Raw genomic sequence first — 24,284 nt, 5'->3', positions numbered from 1 at the left:
TCTGAGAGTGAGGCAGATCTATATTATTACTGTGTAAAACCTAGCAGTACTACTGATTTCTCTGAGAGTGGGGCAGATATATATTATTACTGTGTAAAACCTAGCAGTACTACTGATTTCTCTGAGAGTGAGGCAGATATATATTATTACTGTGTAAAACCTAGCAGTACTACTGATTTCTCTGAGAGTGGGGCAGATATATATTATTACTGTGTAAAACCTAGCAGTACTACTGATTTCACTGAGAGTGGGGCAGATATATATTATTACTGTGTAAAACCTAGCAGTACTACTGATTTCTCTGAGAGTGAGGCAGATCTATATTATTACTGTGTAAAACCTAGCAGTACTACTGATTTCTCTGAGAGTGGGGCAGATATATATTATTACTGTGTAAAACCTAGCAGTACTACTGATTTCTCTGAGAGTGAGGCAGATATATATTATTACTGTGTAAAACCTAGCAGTACTACTGATTTCTCTGAGAGTGGGGCAGATATATATTATTACTGTGTAAAACCTAGCAGTACTACTGATTTCTCTGAGAGTGAGACAGATATATATTATTACTGTGTAAAACCTAGCAGTTCTACTGATTTCTCTGAGAATGAGGCAGATATATATTATTACTGTGTAAAACCTAGCAGTACTACTGATTTCTCTGAGAATGAGGCAGATATATATTATTACTGTGTAAAACCTAGCAGTTCTACTGATTTCTCTGAGAGTGAGGCAGATATATATTATTACTGTGTAAAACCTAGCAGTTCTACTGATTTCTCTGAGAGTGAGGCAGATATATATTATTACTGTGTAAAACCTAGCAGTACTACTGATTTCTCTGAGAGTGAGGCAGATATATATTATTACTGTGTAAAACCTAGCAGTTCTACTGATTTCTCTGAGAGTGAGGCAGATATATATTATTACTGTGTAAAACCTAGCAGTACTACTGATTTCTCTGAGAGTGAGGCAGATATATATTATTACTGTATAAAACCTAGCAGTACTACTGATTTCTCTGAGAGTGAGGCAGATATATATTATTACTGTATAAAACCTAGCAGTACTACTGATTTCTCTGAGAGTGAGGCAGATATATATTATTACTGTATAAAACCTAGCAGTTCTACTGATTTCTCTGAGAGTGAGACAGATATATATTATTACTGTATAAAACCTAGCAGTTCTACTGATTTCTCTGAGAATGAGGCAGATATATATTATTACTGTGTAAAACCTAGCAGTACTACTGATTTCTCTGAGAGTGAGGCAGATATATATTATTACTGTGTAAAACCTAGCAGTACTACTGATTTCTCTGAGAGTGAGGCAGATATATATTATTACTGTATAAAACCTAGCAGTACTACTGATTTCTCTGAGAGTGAGGCAGATATATATTATTACTGTGTAAAACCTAGCAGTACTACTGATTTCTCTGAGAGTGAGGCAGATATATATTATTACTGTATAAAACCTAGCAGTACTACTGATTTCTCTGAGAGTGAGGCAGATATATATTATTACTGTGTAAAACCTAGCAGTACTACTGATTTCACTGAGAGTGAGGCAGATATATATTATTACTGTGTAAAACCTAGCAGTACTACTGATTTCACTGAGAGTGAGGCAGATATATATTATTACTGTGTAAAACCTAGCAGTACTACTGATTTCACTGAGAGTGAGGCAGATATATATTATTACTGTGTAAAACCTAGCAGTACTACTGATTTCTCTGAGAGTGAGGCAGATATATATTATTACTGTGTAAAACCTAGCAGTACTACTGATTTCACTGAGAGTGAGACAGATATATATTATTACTGTGTAAAACCTAGCAGTACTACTGATTTCACTGAGAGTGAGGCAGATATATATTATTACTGTGTAAAACCTAGCAGTACTACTGATTTCACTGAGAGTGAGGCAGATATATATTATTACTGTGTAAAACCTAGCAGTACTACTGATTTCTCTGAGAGTGAGGCAGATATATATTATTACTGTGTAAAACCTAGCAGTACTACTGATTTCTCTGAGAATGAGGCAGATATATATTATTACTGTGTAAAACCTAGCAGTACTACTGATTTCTCTGAGAGTGAGGCAGATATATATTATTACTGTGTAAAACCTAGCAGTACTACTGATTTCTCTGAGAGTGAGGCAGATATATATTATTACTGTGTAAAACCTAGCAGTACTACTGATTTCTCTGAGAGTGAGGCAGATATATATTATTACTGTGTAAAACCTAGCAGTACTACTGATTTCTCTGAGAGTGAGGCAGATATATATTATTACTGTGTAAAACCTAGCAGTACTACTGATTTCTCTGAGAGTGAGGCAGATATATATTATTACTGTGTAAAACCTAGCAGTACTACTGATTTCACTGAGAGTGAGGCAGATATATATTATTACTGTATAAAACCTAGCAGTACTACTGATTTCACTGAGAGTGAGGCAGATATATATTATTACTGTGTAAAACCTAGCAGTACTACTGATTTCACTGAGAGTGAGGCAGATATATATTATTACTGTGTAAAACCTAGCAGTACTACTGATTTCTCTGAGAGTGAGGCAGATATATATTATTACTGTGTAAAACCTAGCAGTACTACTGATTTCACTGAGAGTGAGGCAGATATATATTATTACTGTATAAAACCTAGCAGTACTACTGATTTCACTGAGAGTGAGGCAGATATATATTATTACTGTGTAAAACCTAGCAGTACTACTGATTTCTCTGAGAGTGAGGCAGATATATATTATTACTGTATAAAACCTAGCAGTACTACTGATTTCTCTGAGAGTGAGGCAGATATATATTATTACTGTGTAAAACCTAGCAGTACTACTGATTTCTCTGAGAGTGAGACAGATATATATTATTACTGTGTAAAACCTAGCAGTACTACTGATTTATCTGAGAGTGAGACAGATATATATTATTACTGTATAAAACCTAGCAGTACTACTGATTTCTCTGAGAGTGAGGCAGATATATATTATTACTGTGTAAAACCTAGCAGTACTACTGATTTCTCTGAGAGTGAGGCAGATATATATTATTACTGTGTAAAACCTAGCAGTACTACTGATTTCTCTGAGAGTGAGGCAGATATATATTATTACTGTGTAAAACCTAGCAGTACTACTGATTTCTCTGAGAGTGAGGCAGATATATATTATTACTGTGTAAAACCTAGCAGTACTACTGATTTCTCTGAGAATGAGGCAGATATATATTATTACTGTGTAAAACCTAGCAGTACTACTGATTTCTCTGAGAATGAGGCAGATATATATTATTACTGTGTAAAACCTAGCAGTACTACTGATTTCTCTGAGAGTGAGGCAGATATATATTATTACTGTATAAAACCTAGCAGTACTACTGATTTCTCTGAGAGTGAGGCAGATATATATTATTACTGTATAAAACCTAGCAGTACTACTGATTTCTCTGAGAGTGAGGCAGATATATATTATTACTGTGTAAAACCTAGCAGTACTACTGATTTCTCTGAGAGTGAGGCAGATATATATTATTACTGTGTAAAACCTAGCAGTACTACTGATTTCACTGAGAGTGAGGCAGATATATATTATTACTGTGTAAAACCTAGCAGTACTACTGATTTCTCTGAGAGTGAGGCAGATATATATTATTACTGTGTAAAACCTAGCAGTACTACTGATTTCTCTGAGAGTGAGACAGATATATATTATTACTGTGTAAAACCTAGCAGTACTACTGATTTCTCTGAGAGTGAGGCAGATATATATTATTACTGCATAAAACCTAGCAGTACTACTGATTTCTCTGAGAGTGAGGCAGATATATATTATTACTGTGTAAAACCTAGCAGTTCTACTGATTTCTCTGAGAGTGAGGCAGATATATATTATTACTGTGTAAAACCTAGCAGTACTACTGATTTCTCTGAGAGTGAGGCAGATATATATTATTACTGTGTAAAACCTAGCAGTACTACTGATTTCTCTGAGAGTGAGGCAGATATATATTATTACTGTGTAAAACCTAGCAGTACTACTGATTTCACTGAGAGTGAGGCAGATATATATTATTACTGTGTAAAACCTAGCAGTACTACTGATTTCACTGAGAGTGAGGCAGATATATATTATTACTGTCTAAAACCTAGCAGTACTACTGATTTCTCTGAGAGTGAGGCAGATATATATTATTACTGTGTAAAACCTAGCAGTACTACTGATTTCTCTGAGAGTGAGGCAGATATATATTATTACTGTGTAAAACCTAGCAGTACTACTGATTTCTCTGAGAGTGAGGCAGATATATATTATTACTGTGTAAAACCTAGCAGTACTACTGATTTCTCTGAGAGTGAGGCAGATATATATTATTACTGTGTAAAACCTAGCAGTACTACTGATTTCACTGAGAGTGAGGCAGATATATATTATTACTGTCTAAAACCTAGCAGTACTACTGATTTCTCTGAGAGTGAGGCAGATATATATTATTACTGTGTAAAACCTAGCAGTACTACTGATTTCTCTGAGAGTGAGGCAGATATATATTATTACTGTGTAAAACCTAGCAGTACTACTGATTTCTCTGAGAGTGAGGCAGATATATATTATTACTGTGTAAAACCTAGCAGTACTACTGATTTCTCTGAGAGTGAGGCAGATATATATTATTACTGTGTAAAACCTAGCAGTACTACTGATTTCTCTGAGAGTGAGGCAGATATATATTATTACTGTGTAAAACCTAGCAGTACTACTGATTCACTGAGAGTGAGGCAGATATATATTATTACTGTATAAAACCTAGCAGTACTACTGATTCACTGAGAGTGAGGCAGATATATATTATTACTGTGTAAAACCTAGCAGTACTACTGATTTCTCTGAGAGTGAGGCAGATATATATTATTACTGTATAAAACCTAGCAGTACTACTGATTTCACTGAGAGTGAGGCAGATATATATTATTACTGTGTAAAACCTAGCAGTACTACTGATTTCTCTGAGAGTGAGGCAGATATATATTATTACTGTGTAAAACCTAGCAGTACTACTGATTTCTCTGAGAGTGAGACAGATATATATTATTACTGTGTAAAACCTAGCAGTACTACTGATTTATCTGAGAGTGAGGCAGATATATATTATTACTGTGTAAAACCTAGCAGTACTACTGATTTCTCTGAGAGTGAGGCAGATATATATTATTACTGTGTAAAACCTAGCAGTACTACTGATTTCTCTGAGAGTGAGTCAGATATATATTATTACTGTGTAAAACCTAGCAGTACTACTGATTTCTCTGAGAGTGAGGCAGATATATATTATTACTGTGTAAAACCTAGCAGTACTACTGATTTCTCTGAGAGTGAGGCAGATATATATTATTACTGTGTAAAACCTAGCAGTACTACTGATTCACTGAGAGTGAGGCAGATATATATTATTACTGTATAAAACCTAGCAGTACTACTGATTCACTGAGAGTGAGGCAGATATATATTATTACTGTGTAAAACCTAGCAGTACTACTGATTTCTCTGAGAGTGAGGCAGATATATATTATTACTGTATAAAACCTAGCAGTACTACTGATTTCACTGAGAGTGAGGCAGATATATATTATTACTGTGTAAAACCTAGCAGTACTACTGATTTCTCTGAGAGTGAGGCAGATATATATTATTACTGTGTAAAACCTAGCAGTACTACTGATTTCTCTGAGAGTGAGACAGATATATATTATTACTGTGTAAAACCTAGCAGTACTACTGATTTATCTGAGAGTGAGGCAGATATATATTATTACTGTGTAAAACCTAGCAGTACTACTGATTTCTCTGAGAGTGAGTCAGATATATATTATTACTGTGTAAAACCTAGCAGTACTACTGATTTCTCTGAGAGTGAGGCAGATATATATTATTACTGTGTAAAACCTAGCAGTACTACTGATTTCTCTGAGAGTGAGGCAGATATATATTATTACTGTGTAAAACCTAGCAGTACTACTGATTTCACTGAGAGTGGGGCAGATATATATTATTACTGTGTAAAACCTAGCAGTACTACTGATTTCTCTGAGAGTGAGGCAGATATATATTATTACTGTGTAAAACCTAGCAGTACTACTGATTTCACTGAGAGTGAGGCAGATATATATTATTACTGTGTAAAACCTAGCAGTACTACTGATTTCTCTGAGAGTGAGACAGATATATATTATTACTGTGTAAAACCTAGCAGTACTACTGATTTCTCTGAGAGTGAGGCAGATATATATTATTACTGTGTAAAACCTAGCAGTACTACTGATTTCTCTGAGAGTGAGACAGATATATATTATTACTGTGTAAAACCTAGCAGTACTACTGATTTCTCTGAGAGTGAGGCAGATATATATTATTACTGTGTAAAACCTAGCAGTTCTACTGATTTCTCTGAGAGTGAGACAGATATATATTATTACTGTGTAAAACCTAGCAGTACTACTGATTTCTCTGAGAGTGAGGCAGATATATATTATTACTGTGTAAAACCTAGCAGTACTACTGATTTCTCTGAGAGTGAGGCAGATATATATTATTACTGTGTAAAACCTAGCAGTTCTACTGATTTCTCTGAGAGTGAGACAGATATATATTATTACTGTGTAAAACCTAGCAGTACTACTGATTTCACTGAGAGTGAGGCAGATATATATTATTACTGTGTAAAACCTAGCAGTACTACTGATTTCTCTGAGAGTGAGGCAGATATATATTATTACTGTGTAAAACCTAGCAGTTCTACTGATTTCTCTGAGAGTGAGGCAGATATATATTAATACTGTGTAAAACCTAGCAGTACTCCTGATTTCTCTGAGAGTGAGGCAGATATATATTATTACTGTGTAAAACCTAGCAGTTCTACTGATTTCTCTGAGAGTGAGACAGATATATATTATTACTGTGTAAAACCTAGCAGTACTACTGATTTCACTGAGAGTGAGGCAGATATATATTATTACTGTGTAAAACCTAGCAGTACTACTGATTTCTCTGAGAGTGAGGCAGATATATATTATTACTGTGTAAAACCTAGCAGTACTACTGATTTCTCTGAGAGTGAGACAGATATATATTATTACTGTGTAAAACCTAGCAGTACTACTGATTTCTCTGAGAGTGAGGCAGATATATATTATTACTGTGTAAAACCTAGCAGTACTACTGATTTCACTGAGAGTGAGACAGATATATATTATTACTGTGTAAAACCTAGCAGTACTACTGATTTCACTGAGAGTGAGGCAGATATATATTATTACTGTGTAAAACCTAGCAGTACTACTGATTTCTCTGAGAGTGAGGCAGATATATATTATTACTGTATAAAACCTAGCAGTACTACTGATTTCTCTGAGAGTGAGACAGATATATATTATTACTGTGTAAAACCTAGCAGTACTACTGATTTCTCTGAGAGTGAGGCAGATATATATTATTACTGTGTAAAACCTAGCAGTACTACTGATTTCACTGAGAGTGAGACAGATATATATTATTACTGTGTAAAACCTAGCAGTACTACTGATTTCTCTGAGAGTGAGGCAGATATATATTATTACTGTGTAAAACCTAGCAGTACTACTGATTTCTCTGAGAGTGAGACAGATATATATTATTACTGTGTAAAACCTAGCAGTACTACTGATTTCTCTGAGAGTGAGGCAGATATATATTATTACTGTATAAAACCTAGCAGTACTACTGATTTCTCTGAGAGTGAGACAGATATATATTATTACTGTGTAAAACCTAGCAGTACTACTGATTTCTCTGAGAGTGAGGCAGATATATATTATTACTGTGTAAAACCTAGCAGTACTACTGATTTCACTGAGAGTGAGACAGATATATATTATTACTGTGTAAAACCTAGCAGTACTACTGATTTCTCTGAGAGTGAGGCAGATATATATTATTACTGTGTAAAACCTAGCAGTACTACTGATTTCTCTGAGAGTGAGACAGATATATATTATTACTGTGTAAAACCTAGCAGTACTACTGATTTCTCTGAGAGTGAGACAGATATATATTATTACTGTGTAAAACCTAGCAGTACTACTGATTTCTCTGAGAGTGAGGCAGATATATATTATTTCTGTGTAAAACCTAGCAGTACTACTGATTTCTCTGAGAGTGGGGCAGATATATATTATTACTGTGTAAAACCTAGCAGTACTACTGATTTCTCTGAGAGTGGGGCAGATATATATTATTACTGTGTAAAACCTAGCAGTACTACTGATTTCTCTGAGAGTGAGGCAGATATATATTATTACTGTGTAAAACCTAGCGGTACTACTGATTTCTCTGAGAGTGAGGCAGATATATATTATTACTGTGTAAAACCTAGCGGTACTACTGATTTCTCTTGAGAGTGAGGCAGATATATATTATTACTGTGTAAAACCTAGCAGTACTACTGATTTCTCTGAGAGTGAGGCAGATATATATTATTACTGTGTAAAACCTAGCAGTACTACTGATTTCTCTGAGAATGAGACAGATATATATTATTACTGTGTAAAACCTAGCAGTACTTCTGATTTCTCTGAGAGTGAGGCAGATATATATTATTACTGTGTAAAACCTAGCAGTACTTCTGATTTCACTGAGAGTGAGGCAGATATATATTATTACTGTGTAAAACCTAGCAGTTCTACTGATTTCTCTGAGAGTGAGGCAGATATATATTATTACTGTGTAAAACCTAGCAGTACTACTGATTTCACTGAGAGTGAGGTAGATATATATTATTACTGTGTAAAACCTAGCAGTACTACTGATTTCTCTGAGAGTGAGGTAGATATATATTATTACTGTGTAAAACCTAGCAGTACTACTGATTTCTCTGAGAGTGAGGCAGATATATATTATTACTGTGTAAAACCTAGCAGTACTACTGATTTCTCTGAGAGTGAGGCAGATATATATTATTACTGTGTAAAACCTAGCAGTACTACTGATTTCACTGAGAGTGAGGTAGATATATATTATTACTGTGTAAAACCTAGCAGTACTACTGATTTCTCTGAGAGTGAGGCAGATATATATTGTTACTGTGTAAAACCTAGCAGTACTCCTGATTTCTCTGAGAGTGAGGCAGATATATATTATTACTGTGTAAAACCTAGCAGTACTACTGATTTCTCTGAGAGTGAGACAGATATATATTATTACTGTGTAAAACCTAGCAGTACTACTGATTTCACTGAGAGTGAGGTAGATATATATTATTACTGTGTAAAACCTAGCAGTACTACTGATTTCTCTGAGAGTGGGGCAGATATATATTATTACTGTGTAAAACCTAGCAGTACTACTGATTTCTCTGAGAGTGAGGCAGATATATATTATTACTGTATAAAACCTAGCAGTACTACTGATTTCTCTGAGAGTGAGGCAGATATATATTATTACTGTGTAAAACCTAGCAGTACTACTGATTTCTCTGAGAATGAGGCAGATATATATTATTACTGTGTAAAACCTAGCAGTTCTACTGATTTCTCTGAGAGTGAGGCAGATATATATTATTACTGTGTAAAACCTAGCAGTACTACTGATTTCTCTGAGAGTGAGGCAGATATATATTATTACTGTGTAAAACCTAGCAGTACTACTGATTTCTCTGAGAGTGAGTCAGATATATATTATTACTGTATAAAACCTAGCAGTACTACTGATTTCTCTGAGAGTGAGGCAGATATATATTATTACTGTGTAAAACCTAGCAGTACTACTGATTTCTCTGAGAGTGAGGCAGATATATATTATTACTGTGTAAAACCTAGCAGTACTACTGATTTCACTGAGAGTGAGGCAGATATATATTATTACTGTGTAAAACCTAGCAGTACTACTGATTTCTCTGAGAGTGAGGCAGATATATATTAATACTGTGTAAAACCTAGCAGTACTACTGATTTCTCTGAGAGTGAGGCAGATATATATTATTACTGTGTAAAACCTAGCAGTTCTACTGATTTCTCTGAGAATGAGGCAGATATATATTATTACTGTGTAAAACCTAGCAGTACTACTGATTTCTCTGAGAGTGAGGCAGATATATATTATTACTGTGTAAAACCTAGCAGTACTACTGATTTCTCTGAGAGTGAGGCAGATATATATTATTACTGTGTAAAACCTAGCAGTACTACTGATTTCACTGAGAGTGAGGCAGATATATATTATTATATATTATCATAACCGCCATCGATAAAAGACAGTACTGTGCAGCCGTCTTCATCGACCTTGCCAAGGCTTTCGACTCTGTCAATTACCATATTCTTATCGGCAGACTCAGTAGCCTCGGTTTTTCGGATGACTGCCTTGCCTGGTTCACCAATTACTTTGCAGACAGAGTTCAGTGTGTCAAATCGGAGGGCATGCTGTCCGGTCCTCTGGCAGTCTCTATGGGGGTGCCACAGGGTTCAATCCTCGGGCCGACTCTTTTCTCTGTATATATCAATGATGTTGCTCTTGCTGCGGGCGATTCCCTGATCCATCTCTACGCAGACGACACCATTCTGTATACTTCCGGCCCTTCCTTGGACACTGTGCTATCTAACCTCCAAACGAGCTTCAATGCCATACAGCACTCCTTCCGTGGCCTCCAACTGCTCTTAAACGCTAGTAAAACAAAATGCATGCTTTTCAACCGTTCGCTGCCTGCACCCGCACGCCTGACCAGCATCACCACCCTGGATGGTTCCGACCTTGAATAGGTGGACATCTATAAGTACCTAGGTGTCTGGCTAGACTGTAAACTCTCCTTCCAGACTCATATCAAACATCTCCAATCGAAAATCAAATCAAGAATCGGCTTTGTATTCCGCAACAAAAGCCTCCTTCACTCACGTCGCCAAACTTACCCTAGTAAAACTGACTATCCTACCGATCCTCGACTTCGGCGATGTCATCTACAAAATTGCTTCCAACACTCTACTCAGCAAACTGGATGCAGTTTATCACAGTGCCATCCGTTTTGTCACTAAAGCACCTTATACCACCCACCACTGCGACTTGTATAAATAATAAATAATAATAATAATAATAAAAATAATAAAAATAAGAGAATCCTGAATATAGCACCAGTTAGCAGCATACAAACCCAACAGTGAAGAGGGACAGGGTCACAGTCGGCTGGCCCTCGCTACATATTCGTCGCCAGACCCACTGGCTCCAGGTCATCTACAAGTCCATGCTAGGTAAAGCTCCGCCTTATCTCAGTTCACTGGTCACGATGGCAACACCGTCCGTAGCACGCGCTCCAGCAGGTGTATCTCACTGATCATCCCTAAAGCCAACGCCTCATTTGGTCGCCTTTCGTTCCAGTTCTCTGCTGCCTGTGACTGGAACGAATTGCAAAAATCGCTAAAGTTGGAGACTTTTATCTCCCTCACCAACTTCAAACATCTGCTATCTGAGCAGTTAACCGATCGCTGCAGCTGTACATAGTCTATCGGTAAATAGCTCACCCATTTTTACCTACCTCATCCCCATACTGTTTTTATTTATTTACTTTTCTGCTCTTATGCACACCAATATCTCTACCTGTACATTACCATCTGATCATTTATCACTCCAGTGTTAATCTACAAAATGGTAATTATTCGCCTACCTCCTCATGCCTTTTGCACACAATGTATATAGACTCTCTTTTTTTTCTACTGTGTTTTTGACTTGTTAATTGTTTACTCCATGTGTAACTCTGTGTTGTCTGTTCACACTGCTTTGCTTTATCTTGGCCAGGTCGCAGTTGCAAATGAGAACTTGTTCTCAACTAGCCTACCTGGTTAAATAAAGGTGAAATATATATATATATTTTTTTTAAATAAATAAAAAAACTGTGTAAAACCTAGCAGTACTACTGATTCCTCTGAGAGTGAGGCAGAAATATATTATTACTGTATAAAACCTAGCAGTACTCCTGATTTCTTTGAGAGTGAGGCAGATAGAAATAATTGAGAAAAAAACATGATTATTTGTCTCTCTGAAATGAAACCATCAAGTGATTATAAACAAATACATGATTCATGTGTTTTTTCACTATCTAATCTCTTTCCTAAAAAAACATAACTTAACATAAACTTAACTCCTTTAAACAATAAAAGGTAATTTACGAACATTTCTGAAAATAGATTTATTGCGTTTTGGAATGAAACTCTTCTTATGTTTCCCCATCTGAGCTCAGAGTAGATGAGAGATGTAATGTTTGTCTCTGTTGTGTTGAAGACCAATCAAGCAGGAGAGACCAGCCTCCCCTGTTCCCAGCTGTGTGTCCATGAAGAGTGACTGGTCTATGGATCAACCTATACAGTTTAGAGAGGGAGACTTTTCTACTGAACAAAGGTAAGAAGAACTCATGGGTCCTGGTCAGTGAGTTAAACAACACTGTCTCTAGTCATTTCTCCTCTCCCATTTTCCCATTTATTGTTGTTGTTTTCATAATCCATAGGCTAATCATTTTGTCTATTTTCATAGTCCTAAAACAACATTAAACAAACACAACATTCCCTTCCTGTGTGTGTGTGTGTGTGTGTGTGTGTGTGTGTGTGTGTGTGTGTGTGTGTGTACGTGTGTGTACGTGTGCGTGTGTGTGTGTGTACGTGTACTCCCTGGATGAGGAGATGTAATCTCATGTTTTGTCCACAGAAACCAACAGGAGAGATCAGAGTCAGAGATTCTCAGTGGTCAGTCTTCCCAGAGTCATCAAACAGACCTGGCCTCCATATTCAGTGTATGTGGTCCTGTTATGTACACATTTGTTTTTGTTTACCTCAAGAAAAGTTGATCTGTCAATCATTCATTAATGTGTTAATGAGAAAGCATTTATTATCTTGCTTAAACGTGTTAACGGTACTGGTTCCCCAGGGGGTACCCCCCCCCCCCCCCCCCCCCCCCCGCTCAACTGTAATGGTGGCGCACAGAATGCAAAAATATTCTTAGAAATATTTAACCTCCACACATTAACAAGTCCAATAGCTCAAATGAAAGATAAACACCTTGTTCATCTACCCAGCGTGTCAGATTTTTAAAACGTTTTACGGCGAAAACACACCACATATTTATATTAGACCACCACCGAAACCAAGACAAGAGGCAGCCATTTTGTCCCAGAAAATATAGAATTATAAAAGCAGGATTAAAAAATAAATCATTCACTAACCTTTTGAAAATCTTCATCAGATGACAGTAATAGGACATGTTACATAGTACATTTATGTTTTTTTCAATAATATGCATTTTATATCCATAAATCTCCGTTTACATTGACGACATGTTCATAAAATGCTAGAAAAATGTCCGGAGAAATTATAGATAGCTCCGCCAGATAACAGAAATAAACATCATAAACTTTGACTAAATATACATGTTCTACATATAGTTAGAAAGATACACTGCTTCTTAATGCAACCGCTGTGCCACATTTATTTTTAACGTTACAGAATTAGTTCACTATGTAATAATCTGAGACGGCGCTCAGACGTAAGCAATATTTCTCCGCTATGTTGGAGTCAACAGAAATACAAAATTACAACATAAATATTCCCTTACCTTTGATGGTCTTCGATCAAAATGTAGTGGACCATACTTACCTAATATATCGTTTTGTTTCAGTTGGTGTGTCCTTACAGTAGCATATGCTACGAGTTCCAGCTGAAATGCATCCAAAACGACGTCTGGTCCCGAACAGTTGCGCATCAAAACTTCAAAATTACATATTATATGTCGACTAAACTGGTCAAACTAAGTGCAGAATCAAGCTTTAGGATGTTATAAACGTACAAAACAATTCTCAATTCAACCGGGCAATCATACTCCTTCTGAGGCATTCTGGAACAAAGGAAGGTCTGTTCCAAAAGCGCGCTCTAATGCCCATGTATTTTCTCGCGACACCCACTCTTTCGCCTCCCAAAGGGTCAAAGGATCGCGGGATTTTCGCTCTACTGAATGAGGACATCTAGTGGAAGACATAGAAAGTGTCTCCAGATCCATAGCTGGTTGGGAAGGGTGGGGGCGATGACGTCAAAGTTGCCCCAATTTTCAGCACTCCAAAACTAGTTTGGGAGTTTGCCCTGTGAGTTCTGCTGTACTTACAGACATCATTCAAACGGGTTTAGAAGCTTTAGAGGGTTTTCTATCCAATAATAATAATAATTATATGCATATATTAGCAATTTTGGACAGATTTTTTTTCAGTTTACTATGGGCACGCAATTCATCCAAACGGGGCAGTATTGTCCCTAGCCTTAACTGGTTTAAGTCATTTACTTTATTTATTTCAGTTGCTTGAAGAGAATATTATGACATTTGTGAAGAACGAGCTGAAGATGTTCAAGAGGATTCTTAGTCCAGAACTCCCAGAAGGCTTTGAGAGTCAGAAGCAGGAAGTGGTGGATGCTGAAGATGAGAAGCAGGAGAGCAGTGCCAGAGAGGGGGCTCTGAAGATCACACTGCACATCCTGAGGAAAATGAACCAGAAAGAGCTTGCTGACACACTGGAGAAATGTAAGATCTGTCTGCCTCATGTTGAATGCTGTTTAATAACATTTAAAAGCTGTAGCTAAAGTACAGCTAAAGTAGCTGTGTAACTCAATGATATTGTAGCAGCCTTAACTAGAGGTCGACCGGTTATGATTTTTCAATGCAGATACCGATACCGATTATTGGAAGACCAAAAAAGCCGATACCGATTAATCGGGCCAATTTTTTAAAAAAATGAAAAAATGTGTTTGTAATAATGATAATAATAATTATATATATATAAAATGCAAATATATTTTTTTAAATACATTTTATTTATTTGTAATAATGACAATTACAACAATACTGAATGAACACTTTTTTTAACTTAATATAATACATCAATAAAATCAATTTAGCCTGAAATAAATGAGAACATGAGAACATATGAAAGCTGGTGGTTCCTTTTAACATGAGTCTTCAATATTCCCAGGTAAGAAGTTTTAGGTTGTAGTTATTATAGGACTATTTCCCTCTATACCATTTGTATTTCATTAACCTTTGACTATTGGATGTTCTTATAGGCACTTTAGTATTGCCAGTGTAACAGTATAGCTTCCGTCCCTCTCCTCGCTCCTACCTGGGCTTGAACCAGGAACACAACGACAACAGCCATCCCCGAAGCAGCATTTCCCATGCAGAGCAAGGGAAACAACCACTCCAAGGCTCAAAGCGAGTTACGTTTGAAATGCTATTTGCGCGCGCTAACTAGCCAGCCATTTCACTTCGGTGACACCAGCCTCATCTCGGGAGTTAATTGGCTTGAAGTCATAAACAGCGCAATGCTTGATACTTGTATTCTTGTATGCTCAGTCAGATTATATATATTATCTAGCAGGACACGCTAGATAATATCTAGTAATATCATCATGTGTAGTTAACTAGTGATTATGATTGTTTTTATAAGATACATTTAATGCTAGCAACTTACCTTGGCTTACTGCATTCACCTTACCTTGGCTTACTGCATTCACCTTACCTTGGCTTACTGCATTCACCTTACCTTGGCTTACTGCATTCACCTTACTTTGGCTTACTGCATTCACCTTACCTTGGCTTACTGCATTCACCTTACCTTGGCTTACTGCGTTCACCTTACCTTGGCTTACTGCATTCACCTTACCTTGGCTTACTGCATTCACCTTACCTTGGCTTACTGCATTCACCTTACCTTGGCTTACTGCGTTCACCTTACCTTGGCTTACTGTATTCACCTAACTTTGTTTTACTGCATTAACCTTACCTTGTCTTACTGCATTCACCTTACCTTTGTCATGTTGTCTTGTCTCTGTCCTTTCCCTTCACCCTGTCTCCCTCTGCTGGTCGTGTTAGGTTACCTTTTCTCCCCCGCTTTCCCCCAGCTGTCCCTTGTCTCCTCTAACTACCCATTCACCCCGTTCCCCACCTGTTCCCTTTTTTCCCTCTGATTAGGTCCCTATATCTCTCTCTGTTTCTGCTCCTGTCCTTGTCGGATTCTTGTTTGTTTGTGTTTCATGCCTGAGCCAGACTATCGTCATGTTTGCTGTAACCTTGTCCTGTCCTGTCGGAATCTGCCGGTCTATCTGAGCCTACCTATGTTTGGTTATTAAAGAAGCTCTGTTTAAGTTAGTTCGCTTTTGGGTCCTCATTCACTCACCATAACAGAAGAATCCGACCAAGAATGGACCCAGCGACTTCGGATCCTCTCCACTCAGCCGTCGAGATCCAGGGAGCGATGCTAGGCAGACACAAGCAGGAATTGTCTGCTGCTCGACATGCCGTTGAGACCCTGGCCACCCAAGTCTCCAACCTCACAGAACAGGTTCACCATCTCCGCCTCGATCCACCGGCCACTTCCAGGGCTTTCGAATCTCCGGAGCCCAGAATCAATAACCCGCCGTGTTACTCTGGGGAGCCCACTGAATGCCGCTCGTTCCTCACCCAGTGTGATATTGTGTTTTCTCTCCAGCCCAACACTTACTCCAGGAGCACTGCTCGTGTCGCCTACGTCATATCTCTCCTTATTGGACGGGCTCGTGAGTGGGGCACGGCAATCTGGGAGGCAAGGGCTGAGTGTACTAACCAGTATCAAGACTTTAAGGAGGAGATGATACGGGTTTTTGATCGATCTGTTTTTGGGGAGGAGGCTTCCAGGGCCCTGTCTTCCCTATGTCAAGGCAATCGATCCATAACAGACTACTCTATTGAGTTTCGCACTCTTGCTGTCTCCAGTGGCTGGAACGAGCCGGCCTTGCTCGCTCGTCTTCTGGAGGGTTTCCGCGCAGAGGTAAAGGATGAGATTCTCTCCCGGGAGGTTCCTTCCAGCGTGGATTCCTTGATTGAACTCGCTATTCGCATTGAGCGACGGGTTGATCTTCGTCACCGAGCTCGTGGAAAGGAGCTCGCGCTCTCCGTCGCCTCCCTCTCCGCATCACTACCATCTTCCTCTGCCGGCTCGGGTGCTGAGCCCATGCAGCTGGGAGGTATCCGCATCTCGACTGAGGAGAGGGAACGGAGAATCACCAACCGCCTCTGTCTCTATTGCGGTTCCGCTGGTCATTTTGTCACTTCATGTCCAGTAAAAGGCCAGAGCTCGTCAGTAAGCGGAGGGCTACTGGTGAGCGCTACTACTCCTGTCTCTCCTTCAAGATCCTGCACTACCTTGTCGGTCCATCTACGCTGGACCGGTTCGTCAGCTTCCTGCAGTGCCTTAATAGACTCTGGGGCGGAGGGCTGTTTTATGGACGAGACCTGGGCTCGGGAACATGACATTCCTCTCAGACAGTTAAAGGAGCCCACGGCCTTGTTCGCCCTGGATGGTAGTCCTCTCCCCAGGATTCAGCGTGAGACGCTACCTTTAACCCTCACTGTTTCTGGTAATCATAGTGAAACCATTTCTTTTTTAATTTTTCGTTCACCTTTTACACCTGTTGTTTTGGGCCATCCCTGGCTAGTTTGTCATAATCCTTCCATTAATTGGTCTAGTAATTCTATCCTCTCCTGGAACGTCTCTTGTCATGTGAAATGTTTAATGTCTGCTATCCCTCCTGTTTCCTCTGTCTCTTCTTCACAGGAGGAGCCTGGTGATTTGACAGGGGTGCCGGAGGAATATCACGATCTGCGCACGGTGTTCAGTCGGTCCAGGGCCACCTCTCTTCCTCCACACCGGTCGTATGATTGTAGTATTGATCTCCTTCCGGGAACCACCCCCCCCCGGGGTAGACTATACTCTCTGTCGGCTCCCGAACGTAAGGCTCTCGAAGATTATTTGTCTGTAGCTCTTGACGCCGGTACCATAGTCCCCTCCTCCTCTCCCGCCGGAGCGGGGTTTTTTTTTGTCAAGAAGAAGGACGGGTCTCTGCGCCCCTGCATAGATTATCGAGGGCTGAATGACATAACAGTGAAGAATCGTTATCCGCTTCCTCTTATGTCTTCAGCCTTCGAGATCCTGCAGGGAGCCAGGTTTTTCACTAAGTTGGACCTTCGTAACGCTTACCATCTCGTGCGCATCAGGGAGGGGGACGAGTGGAAGACGGCGTTTAACACTCCGTTAGGGCACTTTGAATACCGGGTTCTTCCTTTCGGCCTCGCTAACGCTCCAGCTGTCTTTCAGGCATTAGTCAATGATGTCCTGAGAGACATGCTGAACATCTTTGTTTTCGTTTACCTTGACGATATCCTGATTTTTTCACCGTCACTCCAGATTCATGTTCAGCACGTTCGACGTGTCCTCCAGCGCCTTTTAGAGAATTGTCTTTTTGTGAAGGCTGAGAAGTGCACTTTTCATGCCTCCTCCGTCACATTTCTCGGTTCTGTTATTTCCGCTGAAGGCATTAAGATGGATCCCGCTAAGGTCCAAGCTGTCATTGATTGGCCCGTCCCTAAGTCACGCGTCGAGCTGCAGCGCTTTCTCGGCTTCGCGAACTTCTATCGTCGTTTCATCCGTAATTTCGGTCAGGTGGCAGCTCCTCTCACAGCCCTTACTTCTGTCAAGACGTGCTTTAAGTGGTCCGTTTCCGCCCAGGGAGCTTTTGATCTCCTCAAGAATCGTTTTACATCCGCTCCTATCCTTGTTACACCTGACGTCTCTAGACAGTTCGTTGTCGAGGTTGACGCGTCAGAGGTGGGAGTGGGAGCCATCCTTTCTCAGCGCTCCCTCTCTGACGACAAGGTCCACCCATGCGCGTATTTTTCTCATCGCCTGTCGCCGTCGGAACGTAACTATGATGTGGGTAACCGCGAACTGCTCGCCATCCGGTTAGCCCTAGGCGAATGGCGACAGTGGTTGGAGGGGGCGACCGTTCCTTTTGTCGTTTGGACTGACCATAGGAACCTTGAGTACATCCGTTCTGCCAAACGACTTAATGCGCGTCAGGCGCGTTGGGCGCTGTTTTTCGCTCGTTTCGAGTTCGTGATTTCTTATCGTCCGGGCTCTAAGAACACCAAGCCTGATGCTTTGTCTCGTCTCTTCAGTTCTTCAGTAGCCTCCACTGACCCCGAGGGGATTCTCCCTGAGGGGCGTGTTGTCGGGTTGACTGTCTGGGGAATTGAGAGGCAGGTAAAGCAAGCACTCACTCAAACTCCGTCGCCGCGCGCTTGTCCTAGGAACCTTCTTTTCGTTCCCGTTCCTACTCGTCTGGCCGTTCTTCAGTGGGCTCACTCTGCCAAGTTAGCCGGCCACCCTGGCGTTCGGGGTACGCTTGCTTCCATTCGCCAGCGTTTCTGGTGGCCCACCCGGGAGCATGACACGCGTCGTTTCGTGGCTGCTTGTTCGGTCTGCGCGCAGACTAAGTCCGGTAACTCTCCTCCTGCCGGCCGTCTCAGGCCGCTTCCTATTCCCTCTCGACCGTGGTCTCACATCGCCTTAGATTTTGTCACCGGACTGCCTTCGTCAGCGGGGAAGACTGTTATTCTTACGGTTGTCGATAGGTTCTCTAAGGCGGCTCATTTCATTCCCCTTGCTAAGCTTCCTTCTGCTAAAGAGACGGCACAAATCATCATCGAGAATGTTTTCAGAATTCATGGCCTTCCGTCAGACGTCGTTTCGGACAGAGGTCCGCAATTCACGTCTCAATTTTGGAGGGAGTTTTGCCGTTTGATTGGGGCTTCCGTCAGTCTCTCTTCCGGCTTTCACCCCCAGTCTAACGGTCAAGCAGAACGGGCCAATCAGACTATTGGTCGCATCTTACGCAGTCTTTCTTTTCGCAACCCTGCGTCTTGGTCAGAACAGCTCCCCTGGGCAGAATACGCCCACAACTCGCTTCCTTCGTCTGCGACCGGGCTATCTCCTTTTCAGAGTAGCCTCGGGTACCAGCCTCCGTTGTTCTCATCTCAGTTCGCCGAGTCCAGCGTCCCCTCCGCTCAGGCTTTTGTCCAACGTTGCGAGCGCACCTGGAAGAGGGTCAGGTCTGCACTTTGCCGTTATAGGGCGCAGACTGTGAGAGCTGCTAATAAGCGTAGAACTAAGAGCCCTAGGTATTGTCGCGGTCAGAGAGTTTGGCTCTCCACTCAGAACCTTCCCCTTAAGACGGCTTCTCGCAAGTTGACCCCGCGGTTCATTGGTCCATTCCGTATCTCTCAGGTCATTAATCCTGTCGCAGTGCGACTTCTTCTTCCGCGATATCTTCGTCGCGTCCACCCGGTCTTCCATGTCTCCTGTGTTAAGCCCGTTCTTCGCGCCCCCGCTCGTCTTCCCCCCCCCCCCCCCCATCCTTGTCGAGGGCGCACCTATCTACAGGGTCCGTAAGATCTTGGACATGCGTCCTCGGGGCCGTGGTCATCAGTACCTAGTTGACTGGGAGGGGTACGGTCCTGAGGAGAGGAGTTGGGTTCCATCTCGGGACGTGCTGGACCGTGCGCTGATTGATGATTTCCTCCGTGGCCGCCAGGTTTCCTCCTCGAGTGCGCCAGGAGGCGCTCGGTGAGTGGGGGGGTACTGTCATGTTGTCTTGTCTCTGTCCTTTCCCTTCACCCTGTCTCCCTCTGCTGGTCGTGTTAGGTTACCTTTTCTCCCCCGCTTTCCCCCAGCTGTCCCTTGTCTCCTCTAACTACCCATTCACCCCGTTCCCCACCTGTTCCCTTTTTTCCCTCTGATTAGGTCCCTATATCTCTCTCTGTTTCTGCTCCTGTCCTTGTCGGATTCTTGTTTGTTTGTGTTTCATGCCTGAGCCAGACTATCGTCATGTTTGCTGTAACCTTGTCCTGTCCTGTCGGAATCTGCCGGTCTATCTGAGCCTACCTATGTTTGGTTATTAAAGAAGCTCTGTTTAAGTTAGTTCGCTTTTGGGTCCTCATTCACTCACCATAACAACCTTGGCTTACTGCAATCACCTTACCTTGGCTTACTGCGTTCACCTTACCTTGGCTTACTGTATTCACCTAACTTTGTTTTACTGCGTTAACCTTACCTTGTCTTACTGCATTCACCTTACCTTGGCTTACTGCAATCACCTTACCTTGGCTTACTGCATTCACCTTACCTGGGCTAACTGCATTCACCTTACCTTGGCTTACTGCGTTCACCTTACCTTGGCTTACTGCGTTCACCTTACCTTGGCTTACTGCGTTCACCTTACCTTGGCTTACTGCGTTCACCTTACCTTGGCTTACTGCATTCACCTTACCTTGGCTTACTGCGTTCACCTTACCTTGGCTTACTGCATTCACCTTACCTTGGCTTACTGCATTCACCTTACCTTGGCTTACTGCATTCACCTTACCTTGGCTTACTGCATTCACCTTACCTTGGCTTACTGCATTCACCTTACCTTGGCTTACTGCGTTCGCTTAACAGGCAGTCTCCTTGTGGAGTGCAACGAGAGGCAGACAGGTCGTTATTGCTTTGGACTAGTTAACCTAAAGGTTGCAAGATTGGATCCCCCGAGCTGACAAGGTGAAAATCTGTCATTCTGCCCCTGAACGAGGCAGTTAACCCACCGTTCCTAGACCGTCAATGAAATTAAGAATGTGTTCTTAACTGACCATTCCAGTTAATCGGTCGACCTCTAGCCTGAACACAACACCTAGTGACCTCATCAAGTAGCAGCAGGGATGTGTTGTGGTGATTAATTTAGAGAGAGAGAGACAACATTAATAATACCATCAATAATACCAATAATAATATAATCAGTCACACCAGTCTGTAATGCATTATGAAAACATTTATACATTTATATAGTCAGTTAAGAGAATAAATTATTATAATGTAAAACTTTATAACAATCCTACAATACTGTAGACATTAAAACAGACGTAATATTAATATCCTCTGTGTTATTTCTTCATTCAGATGAGCTCGCTGTGATTTGCCAACGTGAACTCAAATCTAATCTAAAGAAGAAGTTTCAATGTGTATTTGAGGGGATTGCTAAACAAGGAAACCCAACACTTCTCAATAAGATCTACACAGAGCTCTACATCACAGAGGGTGGAACAGGAGAGGTCAATAATGAACATGAGCTGAGACAGATTGAGACAACAACCAGGAAACAAGAAAGACCAGAGACTCCAATCAAATGTAACGACATCTTCAAACCCTTAACTGGACAAGACAAACCTATCAGAACTGTGCTGACAAAGGGAGTCGCTGGCATTGGAAAAACAGTCTCTGTGCAGAAGTTCATTCTGGACTGGGCTGAAGGAAAAGCAAATCAGGATGTCCAATTTGTATTTTCATTCCCTTTCCGGGAGCTGAATTTGATGAAAGGGGACAAAAACACTTTCATTGAACTTCTCAATCACTTCTCAATGGAAACCAAACAATCAAGAATCTCCAACTACGACAAGTACAAAGTTCTGTTCATCTTTGATGGTCTGGATGAGTGCCGACTGCCCCTAGACTTCCAGAAGAACAAGATCTGTTGTGGCGTCACAGAGTCAACCTCAGTGGACGTTCTGCTGACAAATCTCATCAATGGAAATCTGCTTCCCTCTGCTCTCATCTGGATAACTACCCGACCTGCAGCAGCCAATAAGATCCCTTCAAGGTGTGTTGACCAGGTGACAGAGGTACGAGGGTTCAATGACCCACAGAAGGAGGAGTACTTCAGGAAGAGATTCAGTGATGAGGACATGGCCAGCAGAATCATCTCACACATAAAGACATCAAGGAGCCTCCACATCATGTGCCACGTTCCAGTCTTCTGTTGGATTTCTGCAACAGTCCTTGAACACATGCTGAAACATAAGAGAGAAGAGATCCCCAGGACTCTGACTGAGATGTACACACACCTTGTGGTGTTTCATACCAAACAGAAGAATGAAAAGTATCTTGGGAAAGAAGAGACAGGTCCACACTGGAATAAAGAGAGCATTCTGTCACTGGGAAAACTGGCTTTTCAACAGCTCGTGAATGGCAATCTGATTTTCTATGAAGAAGACCTGAAAGATGCTGGCATTGATGTCAATGAAGCCTCAGTGTACTCAGGATTGTGCACACAGCTCTTTAAAGAGGAATGTGTGCTGTACCAGGACAAGGTGTACTGCTTTGTTCATCTGAGCATTCAGGAGTTTCTGGCTGCTGTATATGTGTTCCTCTCATTCATCAACAACAATGAGAATCTAATGGACGAACTGCAATCAACATCCAGGAACTTTTCTGTGAGGATCAAACAAAGGCGTAAAGTTGCTTTCTACAGGAGTGCTGTGGATAAAGCCTTACTAAGTGAGACGGGAAACCTGGACCTTTTCCTCCGCTTCCTTCTGGGCCTCTCACTGGAGTCCAATCAGAAGCACTTACGAGGTCTACTGACAAAGACAAGAAGCAGCTCACAGAGCCATGAAGAAACAGTCGAGTACATCAAGGAGAAGATCAGGGAGAATCCCTCTCCAGAGAGGAGCATCAATCTGTTCCACTGTCTGAATGAACTGAATGACCATTCTCTAGTGGAGGAGATCCAAAGCTACCTGAGATCAGGAAGTCTCTCAAAACCCTACCTGTCACCTGATCAGTGGTCAGCTCTGGTCTTTGTGTTGCTGACTTCAGAAAAGGAGCTGGATGTGTTTGACCTGAAGAAATACTCCAGATCAGAGGAAGGTCTTCTGAGGCTGCTGCCAGTGGTCAAAGCCTCCAGAGCTGTTCTGTGAGTAAATAAAATGACATTTAAGAACTAATCATCAGGAAGAAATATTCAGTTTAGAGAAAAAAAGTATAATAATATGTATATAATATAATATTGAATGCATTGATGTTCACATTATTATAACAAAATGACACAAAATTCTAGGAGATGTAAGATGAATCTATATGTTGTTTGAGAGAATAAACCAAATTAACCAAATGCATCTACCATTGTCCTTCTACACTACTGGTGTTAAATGAACAGTGTGTTTGTGAGGTATCAAATCAAATCAAATCAAATTTTATTTGTCACATACACATGGTTAGCAGATGTTAATGCGAGTGTAGCGAAATGCTTGTGCTTCTAGTTCCGACAATGCAGTAATAACAAGTAATCTAACTAACAATTCCAAAACTACTGTCTTGTACACAGTGTAAGGGGATAAAGAATATGTACATAAGGATATATGAATGAGTGATGGTACAGAGCAGCATAGGCAAGATACAGTAGATGGTATCGGGTACAGTATGTACAAATGAGATGAGTATGTAAACAAAGTGGCATAGTATAGTATAAAGTGGCTAGTGATACATGTATTACATAAGGATACCGTCGATGATATAGAGT

The 24,284-nt window shown here is 40.7% G+C and overlaps 3 protein-coding genes across 5 annotated transcripts in view; 2 read left to right on the top strand and 1 right to left on the bottom strand.

The window, feature by feature from the left end:
• Nucleotides 1-23,757, top strand: part of LOC110512533 (NLR family CARD domain-containing protein 3-like) — a 31,414-nt gene extending 7,657 nt beyond the window's left edge. The window contains exons 3-6 of the mRNA XM_036939589.1: nt 12,328-12,444; nt 12,748-12,832; nt 14,382-14,604; nt 21,887-23,757. Of these exons, the coding sequence (XP_036795484.1) occupies nt 12,328-12,444; nt 12,748-12,832; nt 14,382-14,604; nt 21,887-23,682 (2,221 nt within the window). The 3' untranslated portion in view covers nt 23,683-23,757. The remainder of the gene's footprint in view (nt 1-12,327; nt 12,445-12,747; nt 12,833-14,381; nt 14,605-21,886) is intronic.
• Nucleotides 1-24,284, bottom strand: part of LOC110539186 (NLR family CARD domain-containing protein 3-like) — an 808,883-nt gene that overhangs the window by 634,772 nt on the left and 149,827 nt on the right. The gene's annotated exons all lie outside the window — the stretch shown is intronic.
• Nucleotides 1-24,284, top strand: part of LOC110516333 (NLR family CARD domain-containing protein 3-like) — a 191,360-nt gene that overhangs the window by 109,952 nt on the left and 57,124 nt on the right. The window lies entirely within an intron of this gene.

This window comes from Oncorhynchus mykiss, chromosome 12 (genome assembly GCF_013265735.2).
Source record: "Oncorhynchus mykiss isolate Arlee chromosome 12, USDA_OmykA_1.1, whole genome shotgun sequence".
Classification (NCBI taxonomy): Eukaryota; Metazoa; Chordata; class Actinopteri; order Salmoniformes; family Salmonidae; genus Oncorhynchus; species Oncorhynchus mykiss.
This window is presented reverse-complemented; position numbering and strand designations above follow the sequence as displayed.